General features: G+C 52.7%; 1 protein-coding gene across 1 annotated transcript in view; it reads right to left on the reverse strand.

Moving 5' to 3' along the window:
• ITGA11 (integrin subunit alpha 11) overlaps positions 1–12,173 on the reverse strand; it is a 117,398-nt gene that overhangs the window by 48,337 nt on the left and 56,888 nt on the right. Inside the window, exons 3-7 of the mRNA XM_045822838.1 lie at positions 11,594–11,694; positions 7,384–7,475; positions 4,804–4,918; positions 1,599–1,726; positions 349–497 (exon numbers count right to left, since the gene is read on the reverse strand). Coding sequence (XP_045678794.1) covers positions 349–497; positions 1,599–1,726; positions 4,804–4,918; positions 7,384–7,475; positions 11,594–11,694 — 585 coding nt within the window. The remainder of the gene's footprint in view (positions 1–348; positions 498–1,598; positions 1,727–4,803; positions 4,919–7,383; positions 7,476–11,593; positions 11,695–12,173) is intronic.

Consider the following 12,173-nt stretch of genomic DNA (forward strand, 5'->3'; position numbering starts at 1 on the left):
GCCCTGTCATGAGAAAACCAAGCCATATGGCCATGTGTGGGTGCTCAGGTCCCCAGCCCCAGTGGAGTTCCCAGTCGACAGCCAGCAGCAATGCTAGTCACACTGGTGTGCCATTTTGGATGTCCAGTCTATCAGACCTTCAGATGACAGCAGTCCTGGCTGACACTGGACTACATGAGAAAAATCCAAGAGAGAACAGGCTGGGCCCAGCCGATCCCCAGAAATTTGAGGGATTAATAAATTATTGTCTTAAGGTACTAAATTTTGTGGGGGTTTGTTACCCAGCAATATATAACCAGAATGATATCTAAAATTTAAAACAATTAAAAAATTTCTTAATTTTTTTACCGAGCAAATTCAATGCCAAACGCCGTCCGGGTCTCTGTCCCTCCTCTCTGCTCGATGTGGCTGGCAGCTTCCACCACGTCTCTTACCGACTTGTAGTCGTTGAGGTGGAATTCATGCACCGCGTCTTCTCCGTACTGAACAACTCCCACCTGCAAGTTAGAGGAGAGGGCGTCGGAACTCCTGACCCCTGACCCTTAGACCCTGGGTGGTGAGGCCCCCCGGAGCCATCTCGTGCCTGTGACTGTTAGGCGTGAGGAGGGCTGCTTCCCCAAGCCGAGGGGAGGCAGGTCCTGCAAGTTCTGGGAATGAATGGACGGCTCAGTGAGACACGTGGGAGGGGCATACCGTGAGAGGAGACCGTGGTTTAAATGAAGCCCAACAAGTTGTTTCTTGCTTAAAAACACAAAGGTTGAGAGTAGAATTGAAGTCTAAAATATTAGGAAGAGCATGGATGGAGGCCACGGCTCGTTCACCAAACCCTGGAACTCAGCACGTCCTTACAACTCGGAAGGGGAAAGATTCTTTTATCCCTAAGGTTGATGGAGTAGTGACAGTATGAACAGCATTAGAATACAGTAGGGTTAGAATGATAACACGTTACCGTTGGGTGGGCCCAGGGTTTGTCTGGAACAAATGTGTTACTGATGCTGGACTTTCACCCACGACACCCTGAAAGATCCCCCTTCAGTGCTGGGGAACTCATTACTTCATAAGAAACCCCACTCCCTTTGTCACAGCTCTGATCGTTACCAGATGATTTCTTAGAATGATTTGAAATCTGCCACCTTGGAACTTCTATCCATTGGTCTTCGTTTGGCCTGCCAAAACAATCCGGAGTAAATCCACTCCCTTTAGCCAGGCAGGGTTTCAGTATGTGCTGGGAGCTGTGGCCTCCTTCCTGGTCTTTTCTCCAAGGTCAGTGTGTCTAACTCTCCACTGTGCCTCACTCAGGAGGGTTCTAGTGCTGCTCAACATTTCCTGCCCTCCTTCTCATTCTGTATCTGGTCAAACTCTTTCCTAATAGATGGTGACCTGCCCAGCATTTGACCTTGGAAGTGAGGTCTCCCCCAGACACTCCCTTGACAAGCCCAGCAGGGATGGGTGTCCTGGGCTGCAGCGCCCTGGTGCTGGACCTTTGACCTCCACCTTATTAGCTCACACAAAGATGCCCCCCCACATGCTAAGGCAGCATCTGCCATGGGTCGGGGGGGGCCCTGTCTGAAGGAGGAAGGAGTCCCGGAGACACTCACCTGGATCTGGCCAGGGCCGATGTAAAACTTCTTTAGGATGTTGATGAGGAAGTGCTGAACCTCCACCCAGGGGTAGATGCTGTTGGAGCCATCCAGGACGATGACGATGTCCATGTAGGTCTGGCACCCTGGGAAGTTGGGGACATGGTCACAGCTACCCAAGGAGCCAGTGTCTGCAAGTTTCTGATTCTCCAGATGATTGTCCAAAGGACAGGAGAAGAAGGACGCTGTTACACGTGTGTGATTGATTCTACGTGTATAATTCCCTGGGCTGGGGAGCCGTCCTTGGCAGGACGTTTGTTTGGGCAATGTGGATGGCAAACCCAGGAGTTCTTGGCTTTCTTCCGCCACTCAGTGCTGGCCGTTTGAACAAAGCTTAACTACACCCGGCTGCCTCTGCTCCCCCGGGACTGACCACTGTCAGTGGGTCAGTGTTTCTGAGACAGCCAACACTGCCCAAAGCAGTACCTGGTTCTCATTTGTTTGCTGTAACAGGCAGGCTGGCATTCACAACTTGCAGCCCGAATGAATGGGTTTCACTTTTTAGGAGGGTGGTCTGGTGTAATGGTTAAGAATGTGGAACCTATTTGACTCTTGGCTTTGAACTTGGGCAAGCCACTTAACACTGGGACATCAGTTTTCTCTTCTGAAAAATACACATAATGGTAGTAGCAGATTGCCATGAGGAATTAATGAGATGAGGATGCTTCCAAAGGGCTGAGCACCAAGTAAGTGCTCAAGCAGTCTTAGCTGGTGTTGTTTTTCTTTAAAAGCAAACCACTTCGTTAATGTGGCGGTGACATCATGGGTTAAGCGCTCATGCTCGTATCTCTGCTCTGAGCATAAAGGTTTCTCTATATTTTTGTAATAGTAATACCAAATTAAAATGAATAATAAAAAACAAAAAAAATCTAATGAAATATTGGTTAAGTAAATAAATGTTAAAACGTCTTTTAAAATCTAAGTAATTAATTTCTGTTTGTGAATGGTTGGGGTCACTTTGAAATAAAACATGGTATGATTCAATATGATGATATGTATTATACTACATTATACTGAAATATTGGGCATCTGCTTATTTTTATTTGAGGATTTTCATACTGTTTTAAAATCGACTTTACCGCAATACTAGAGCAGGAAGCTTCTGTGTGGGAACCTTCCAGCAACACGGCGTCATGAGGGTGCAGCGTTGAAGCCAGCGCTCCCCAGGGAGGGGTGGGGTGGCTCTGAGCCCAGATGTCTGTCGCTTTGTGTTGGGAGGGCATTTTAGAAGCATTTGGTTGTTTGCATGCTCAGAGTCTCCTCTGTTTTAGGAGAACTTGTGAGACCTTCTTGTCCCACCTGCATGCGGTGTACAGCACTCGATGGCCTGACACTTCCGGCCAACAGCACCTGATGGCTTTGTTCTCTCCCTGTTTGGGCCGGCTCAGCACCTGCGGACTGAGTGCCGGCTGCGCGCCGGAGTGCACTGTGACGGTGCGGCCACAGAGGGGACCGACACAGAAACTCCTTCCTGAGGAGGGGTTTCTACTGTAGTGGTAGGGACCGGGTTTCTTTGATTTTTATGAAAATGTTTATTATTAAATGCCTTTATTATTGCTGGTTTTCCTTTACAGTTTCAAATTTTCCTTTTTAAGATATCTTGGGAATTATGATAAGTGAAACAAGTCAGGGAAAGACAAATACCATATGATTTCACTTAGATGTGGAATCTGAAAAGCCCAATAAATGAACAAACAAAACAGAAACAAATGCGTAGATACAGAGACCGACAAACGGGCTGGAGGGCCGGGTGAAAAAGGTGAGGGATTAGGAAGTGCGAATCGGCAGTCACCGAACAGTCCTGGGGACGCAAAGCACAGCACAGGGAATAGGCAACAGTAGTGTAGTAACTCTGTGGTATCGGAAGGTTACTAGACTTATCTGGAGGATCACTTCGTAAGTTACAGAAATGTCCAACCACTGTGCTGTGCGCCTGACACCAATACAGTATTGACTATCAACTGTAATTAAAAGTTTTTAAACATTAAAAATAAAATTAGATACCTTGGGAAGAGTCTTGCTTTAGGTCTGCGGTTCCTAAACATGGCAGAACACCCCCCTCACACACTCACTCTCTCTCTCTCTCTTTTTCTCTCTCTCTCTGGGGCTAATCTCAGACCTGCTGAGTTCGAGCCTCCCTGGGTTGGGGGGTCACCCTGAGCTCTGTATCTGATTAGCTCCCAGGGCCGTGTTGTTTGGTCAGGTGGGTGGAAGGCCTCTGCCACAGGAGGTTCCAGAGCCTGAGATTGTCACCCCTTGGCCAGAGGAAATAGCAGTCCTGGGTGGGTGGGGCATTCCCTCCTGCACACCTCACGACCTCGCGCCCCTCCTGAGCCTCAGCACTGCCCTTCCCTCTGCCATTTTGTGAGACTAGACTCAATGCCTTCTCATCGTCCTAAAACGACCCCTTTCCAGCCCCCTTCTGCAACACCATCTTTCCATCTATGACTGGGCCCTGTTGTTTAGAGGGAGGCTGCCGTTAGCTGGAGGCGCTAATCCCCTTGCCCTCAATCAAACGGGCAGCAGCTGTTTGGGCGATGGTATTTAACCCAGAGGAAATAGTGAGGCTCAGAGCCAAGCAGTCTGGGCTTGCAGGAGGCAAAGTCTGAGCATCATTTCCCAGATTTTCCTGGTGGGTGGGGAGTGAGTGGGAGGTTCAGTGTTCCATGAAGCTCTGGGAAAACCGGGCAGAGCTTCCTGATGATCAGGGACTGCTTCCATGGGACTATTACCTGGAATTTTTCTGTTCTCCTTGGTCTTCCACCCATAGGGTGACTGAACTGCATAGCATCAAAGGGCACCATTCACATTGTAGTCTAAGTGAGGGATGTCCCCAGAATTGTGCAGCTTGCCTGCTGTACATGGTTGCCCAGCAACTTCTTCCTCACTCAGGCTGGGTTTGCAGTGAGCACCCCTGGCTACCACATTGCCTTCATATCCTTAGCACACTTGTCCTCCCCATCATTCTGTGGGGGAGGGTGGGCCAATATTATGGCCCCACAGAGACCCAGAGAGGTCAAGTGAATTACCCACAGAGTCAGAGCGGGGTGGAGCGAGAGACCCAGTGCTGCTTTGTAGCTGCACAATAGCAGGGATCAGAGTCCCGAGCCTCCCATGGACCGTCGGTTGTTCAGCCAGAGTCTGCAGATTTGAAGGCACTTACTTTGGAGAGCTGGCGCCACGGTCTTGGAGAATCGGAAGTTGGAGTTGACTCGCGAACACATGCCTGTGGTGTAGTAGGAGCTCCCACACTCGTGGGACCAGAGGGGGCTGCAGGCCTGGGAATCACAGCACAGACCCCGTCAGTGGGGGCCCTCGGGGTGGGTCCAGGCCCAATGGCCTTTGGCCCAGTCCCAGCCTCCAGGAGCCACGACAGGTGTCCCCTATCTGAGTGTTGTTGTCTCGGCTTTAGAGGGGCTTCTGTGAGTCTCCCTGAACTCTCTTGCTGCCAGTTCCCTTGGCTTCAGGGCGAATGGAGAAATGAATTTTAGAGTGCTCCTTTCTTCTGTCTGAAAAGGTCTCATTCTTCATTCCACCATCTAGGGTCGTTTCCCTTCTCCACCCTGCCTGCCCACCCACCTATCCCACACAGGAGCTGGGAAAGCCTTTTCGTCGATGGGGATGGGCTCTCTGTCCAAGCAGGTCACCTGAAGGCTCTTACTGGGCAAACTTCCAGGACTTGGTCTGACAATAGGCCCACGGCTCTTACTAGGGGAAGAAGAAAGACTGAGTGGCGAGAGTCATGGTCATTAAATTAAGGTGAAAGTCAGCTCTGTGACTCAAGTTCTCTCCTGCTGCTGGGAAACACAGGACTAAAGTTTGTGCTATAGTTTCCTTTGGTTTGGAGGAGTAATTATTCCACTTCCAATCTCTTTGTTTAATTAGCTTTCTATTTTTACTCAGATTTTAAAGGTTTGGTTTTATTGGTACCCTTTGTTGAAACTGCTATAAATTATTTTTGGAAGTAAGGGGAGAATGAAGAATGGGAGGGTGGATGCTGGTGATAAACAGATGGATGGATGAGTGGATGAGTGGATGATGCATGAGGCATGATGATGGAGAGCTTGAGAGGTGGATGGATAGGTGAATGGGTGGACAAAAAGATGGTGGGTGGGTGGGAGGATGATTAGACGAGAGGATGGGTGGATACATATATAGGTGGATGAGTGGGTGAATGAGTGGGTGGATGGATGGATGGGTAGAGAGATAAGTGGAGAGATGGACGATTGGTTGGAGGACAGACTAATGAGTGGATGGATGAACGGACGAGTTAATGAGTTAAAAAAAGTTGCTATGTATATACTGGGGACTTAATCTACCCACAGAGGCCCAAGATGGTATATCACATCATCCTTCTTGGGCCTTCACCCCATCAAGCGAAGTAGGTGAAATCAAGTTAGTAGGAATGTGACCAGGAGCCTCAGAGGGAGCAAAGCACCCCTCCCCGAGGGGGGTATGTATATGGTCCGAGCCAGAAGCCCTGTCTGCCCTTGGCTGGGGATGATGGAGGGCTGAGGGCCGACCACACGATGAGCACCTCAGGGTTCCACCAGCAGAGCCACTACGCTGTCCTCAAGTCCCTGGGCATCCTTGCCATTCCACTGCTCTAGCGTCTAGTGCCCCACACCCCTGACGTCTCATCTGTCCACACAACCGGACTGACAGGCGAGAACAAAGAGTGACACAGCTCTCCTGCCTCCACACGAGGGGTACATTTTACTGGGCTTTCTCCGGGAACTTTTTCCCAAAAATTTCTCTTGCATCTGTTTCAAGGAATAAATCTCAAAAGGATCCTGCTCTGAGCTCCCAGCTTCACCCAAAGTCATGGTTGTTCACTGGAAGGTGGTGGCCGGGAGCAGGCAGTCCCCATCCACCCCTCCACCTGCACGCGCCTGCTGCGGGCGAAGCCTGTGCATGCTCACCTGGGCCCGTGAGAGACCTCCGAGCGTCCCTTGTGGCTGCCTTCCTGGCCCAACATCATGTTTACGTCGCTCATTTGCTCACTGTTGACCCCCAAACCAGAATGTGAGCTGCAAGGGGCGGCAGCTCTGCTGACTGCTGGGTCCCCAGTGCCTGGCATTGGGCTCAGCAGATTGTGAGTGCTCAAAACAATTATTAAAATGAATGAATGTCTCTATCACTGCCGTCCAAGTACCTGCTCCTCTTTCTTCACTGCTAAAGCCTGTCTGTTCTTTCAAAACAAAGCAGAAACCTCCTCTGGGCAGCCTTCCATCTGGTCCCGTGCAGACCAGGTGATCTGCCACTCTGTAGCCCTTCCCTGGGCTGTAGTGAATCTGTGTTCACTCGTTTCTGACTTTCCTTCAGATTCTTCTTAGGGTGCATGGGGTGTCCTGTTTCTCTGATCAAACCTGGAGCAGAGGTTTGGCCTCTGCCTTGGACATTTGGTTCCCCAAAGGAAGGGTTAGCCTCCCATTGGACTGTTGGCCTTTATTTACTCCTGTTCCTTTTTAGGCTGCCTGTCCCTCACCCTCAGGGCATGTGCACAAAGGGGCTCAATACTTTTCCATCCTGGACTGTCCCCCCACCCCTGAAATTGGGGGCACAGCAGGGAGCTGGTGAAGGAGCTGTCCTTTGGAGTGTGCGCACAGGCAGCCTAGTGGGCAGCGTGCAGAGTGTGCGTGAGGACTCACTTAGTCACCAGGTGCCTCTCCTGATCCCGAGAGGAGGGTCCCTGGGGCAGGAGGGCGGGGCTTGCAGAGAGGGTGGGGCTGGTGGCTCTTACCAAGAAGCTGTTGTCCTTGGGGTTGGTGGCCAGGCTCAGGCCAAGGCGCATGTTGTCTTTCCGTTCGGACACGTTGGATAGGGTGACTCTTCCTGAGGAGGGAGGGAGAAGCTTAGCCATGCAGCCCCCTGCCCACTCTCCAGCAGAGTCCACTGCTGCCGCTGGCCACCAGAGATGCCCGTGGCAGGGGTGGTGCTGAGCAGAGCCCTCCCCAGCTCTTCCTGCACGTCAGTGCAGACCTTCGTGGTCGACGGAGGCCTCGCCCAGACGTGGTCTAGTTATTTCCTCTCAACTCCCTTGAGCTGAGGAAAATGAGTCTCAGAGAGGCCAAGCAACCTGCCCAGAGTCACACCAGAAGCACAGGACAGGCTTTCCATCTCCTCGTCCAGAGCTTTTCCTCCTCCAGCCCTCTGAGGGACACCGACACTCCCCTTGTGTCCCACATGACACACACCAAGCACCCCACCTGGGCTGGCTTTCTCTGGGCAGTGTCACCTCCACATGTTTCTTCATGCTAACCTGCCACCAAAACTTCTCTGTCCCCTGCCCGGTTCTCTGCTCACCTGATAGATTTTTGTATGATACCTGCTTCTTCCTCACAGGTAGCAAATAGCCAACATTCTAGTTGGCTATTCTAGAGATAGAACATTCTAGAGGCACAAGGTCTTGCCAAGAATGTCATTCTGTGGTCGCTGCCGTGACAGATATCAAAGAGCAGGATTATCAGCCACCTGGATGCAGGGGGAGGGCGGTGGCAGATTAGAATTGCTAAGTAACTTTTATTACTTAAGGTTTTACTGGATCATTCTGTCAGGCCACTGAAGCAAAGGAAGTAAGCTTGAATTCCCCAGACATGAGTTGGTGTGTAAGTGTACGTGCATGTGTGTGTACATGTATGAGTGCATGCACGGGCAGGGGCACTCAGAGGGAGGGTTTCGGTGGCGCAATCAGGCATTTTGTTGAGCCCAGAGCAAGTCGATCCTCATTTGCTGTGAGGAGGATCCGGGGTCTTCTCTGCTGGGGGAGGGGCGTGCTTTCTGGGGACTCAGAGGGGCAGAGTTGGCATTTAGCATAGCTGGCACTGGGAGTCTGAAGAGCCGGCCTGCCTTCTGGCCAGCGGGGCCCGGGGTGGGCGTGAGCAGAGGCCTGAGCGATGGCCACCTCCCCACCACTGGCCCCGGGGTGGGGGGTGGGCGTCTGTGTTTGTTATTGTTTCCCTTTGGGCTCCCTCAGTTTGTGGTCAGGCTCCTTTAGAAATCCAGTCCCTCTGGGCTGTGTGGTGACTGAGATGGCTTTCTGCTTTGTCTATCCCAAGAAACCAGAGAGAAAATAATAGTAATGACCTTGACTTTTTAAAGTCATTTCTTATTATTCACACAGTCCCACCCACACATGCTCCCCCAGGAGTCGCCACTTCCATTTTCCAGAGGAGAGACATCAAGGTGCAGAAAGGGCTGCGACTCTACAAAGGCAATCGCTGGTAAAAGGCGGAGTGGGGGCTTGAACCCAGGGCATCTAAGGTTACGGCCTGATCTCCCATCTGATGGCAGGGCTGTGGTGGCATTGGGATGGCAGTGAGAAATCTGGGGAGGAAGCTCCAGGCCCCCACTGGGCAATGTCCACCCCTCTGCAGCTTGAAGAATCCTGCCCTCCTTCCATTTATTCAAGGGGCATGTCCCTCCCGTCCCCCTGCCCCTCTCTGTCTCTCTTGTCTCAGTAACTGAAGTCCCTAGAAACTGGGCCTGCCCGGAAGCAGATGGGCAAGGTGGGGAAGACCCTCGTGTTGGAGTGAGAAAGACTCACTCCAGAAGCAGGACGTTCAAGTGCTGCTTCTGCCGCTTCTGCTGCTTGTGGATTTGGGGCAGTCACTGACCTCTGCTCTGTGACCAGGAGAGACTAACACCTTTCTCAGTGGGTCTCTGTGAGGGTCTGGGGACCTAACTTCATGCAGGTGTAGGGAAGAAAGCGGCATCTGTGGAGTCTTTCACACTGAGGTGTGAATGATTGATACCCCTAAGCCTTCCCTGGAGAGAGAGGAAAGAACATTCCTGGCTTGGCAGGGCTCAGAGCCTGGAAAGGCCGTAGGAAAACCCAGCACTCCGGTTTCCCTGCCTTGCATTTTCCAGTGTGGGGTAAGCCGACAGATGGTCTTCCTGCTGTGCGTTTTCTCCTGCGTGGTGGGGAAAGAACCCTCCTGAGATGAAGCACTTTTCCTCTGCTCTGACTCACTTTGCCACCCAGCGTATGCCCCGGTGCAGGAATGTTTTCCAGGGTCTGGTGGCTTCTCACTGCTGGCAGGGGCTCCTCCTTTGCAGGGAAATTTGGACCACATTGGAAACCAGAGCAACAGAGGAAACCAAACAGTCGGTTCATGCATCTGTGTCCCCACCTGGGCTAGGGGCTTCTCTCGGTGGCCCAGGCCCCAAGCCCAGTGCCCACAGCTTCCATCAGCCCCCTGGCTCCCTCTGCCCCAGCCATAGAGCCATTCTGTATGTTTTCCAACAGAGCAAGCTTATTCCCACTTCGGGGTCTTTGCACTTGCTCTTCCTCTGCCTGGAATGCTCTGGCCCCACCTGACTCCTTTTCACCAATAGATCTTGGCTCCAATGTTATCTGCTCAGGGAGGCCTTCCCGAGCCCACTTCTGCCCCCCGCAGCCTCTCTTACCATAAACCCCTGGTTTATCACACACACAGCACTTATCTCGACCCGAGCTCATCCTTCTTTCTGGCTTGTCTGCTCACTTACTATCTCCTGCCAGCGGGGCCCATCTCGTTCTCCGCTATATCCCCAGTGACTGGCATTGTGTTAGCACATCCAAGGAGCTCATGAAAGTTTGGGGGCCACATCAGACCGGAATGGACCCCAGGGTCATCGGGCGTGCCCTGTTCATGTTACACACGAGCCGATGGAGACTCAGAGAGCGCTGTGAGCTCCCCGAGAACACACAATGAAGAGACTGCACAGCTGGAAGGAGGAACCCAGCTCGGCCTGTTGCAGAAGCTGCGCTTCGGACCAGTGGTGACCGGGATCCACGAGCCACCAGCCGGGCCCGCACCTCCCCTGGACTGTTTCCTTCTGAAGCCTGGGCCTCGGCTGCGCTTGCGTTTGAACTTCCCACCCATGGTGCTGACGCAAATATGAACAGCAGGGCCAGCACCACGTTTTGGGAAAGCCGGCGGCCCCTGAGATCTGAGTTCTTGGGGCTTTCTCTTTGATGCGGGCCTTTTCATCCTCTGCTCATTCCCGAAGCCCTGCCATCACCCCCCTCCCCAGGGAGCCCCGCCGCACTGCTCTGGGGTAGAGGCTGTCCTTCTGGAAGAGAAGGAGGCTGCGGGTCCCAGCCCTGGGGTGGGCCAGGCCTCTAGGGCGAGGCTTGGAACTGTGGCTTTTCAGCCCAAATGGAACTTTCGTTCCCTTCTGTGAGCAAAATGGTGGCCTGGCCACTGTCTGACTTTGGAACAAAGTAGACGTGCTTTCGAGGACTGCTGTGTGTGCTTTAGTGAATGCACACATACACACATGCGCACACACACACAGGTAGATTTTACAAGGGCTTGGAAGGCCTCGAGGCTGCTCACAGCACCTCCCTGGGCCGAAAGCTCTTTAGTGAGGAACAAAGCCTTCATTCCAGAGGGCGGAGTTACGTGGTGGTGGTGGTGGTGGTGGTGGCTAAAGGGTGGCCGTAGCCTGCCTGCGCTGAAACCCAAGCCCGGCTGCTTGTTACCTGGGCGACCCCAGGCAGGTCCCCTCACCCCCACATGCAGTCATTTCCTCCTCTGTTTAATGGTTAAATTTCATTGGTGGTTGTGAGGATTAATGAGTCAAAACACCTAAAAGCACTTAAACCAGTGCCTGACACGGAGTGAACATTACATGAGATGTTCGAATGTTAGCACTTCCAAATCAGAAGGAAGACAGGAAGCGGTTTCCTCCTGCTGGGGGAGGGGCGGCGGGTGGATCAGGAAGAGCAGAGCCCGGGGCCACTGGGCCCTGGGTCTGACTCCTGGCCAGCCTCTCACAAGCGGTGTGCCTGTGGACAGGTGCTTCCTCTCTCTGGCCTCAGCGTCCTCATCTATAAAATGGGGCAGTGATACCAGCTGGTCACCTCCAGGGCAGCCTCGTGAGCCAGTGTGACTCTGTGTTTCAGAGCCTGCCCCATCCTTGACCACGGTGGGCCTTGTGGTGGTGGGGTCGGGGGCCCACATTACCTAGGTTGAGCTTGGTGCAGTTCCCGTGGGTCACTGGACACTTGTACACGTCCCCTGTCTTCTGCTGGCTGTTGGTTTCCAGTGGAGCACCCACGACGAGCCTGGGGAGGGAGGGAAGACAAGTGAAGGTGCTGGGGGCGCTGGTCCTTCCTGGTAAAGGCCGGAACCTGGAGGGCGGTGATGGGGGAGGATGGGGTAGAGGGGAATCCTGGAGGAGCCGCCACACGCAGGCCTGCAGACTCGGAGCTTCGTCTCTCTGGAGTGGGGATGCTGGGCTCTCAGCGTGAGGTCACTCAGTGCACCTGTGGCTGACCCCTGGCCCTCTACAAGATGCAGAGATACAAAGATGAAGACCACGTGGGCCCAGCAACAAACGGGATGGAGGCAGTCCCTGGGAGAAGAGAGCAAGGCAGACACCATGGAGGAGAGGATGCTGAAGCTGGGTCTTAACGGTTGATTATGAGTTTGTCCAATGGTAGGAGAGTGCTAATGGTGGTCGTTTGGACAGAGGAACGGCTCTGGAGCCGTAGTCTTAGCCATCTCTCACTATTGGCAGGGGCCTCATTTTTCACATTATATG

Source organism: Phyllostomus hastatus, unplaced genomic scaffold, assembly GCF_019186645.2.
Source record: "Phyllostomus hastatus isolate PE091 unplaced genomic scaffold, TTU_PhHast_1.1 phas_scaffold_501, whole genome shotgun sequence".
Classification (NCBI taxonomy): Eukaryota; Metazoa; Chordata; class Mammalia; order Chiroptera; family Phyllostomidae; genus Phyllostomus; species Phyllostomus hastatus.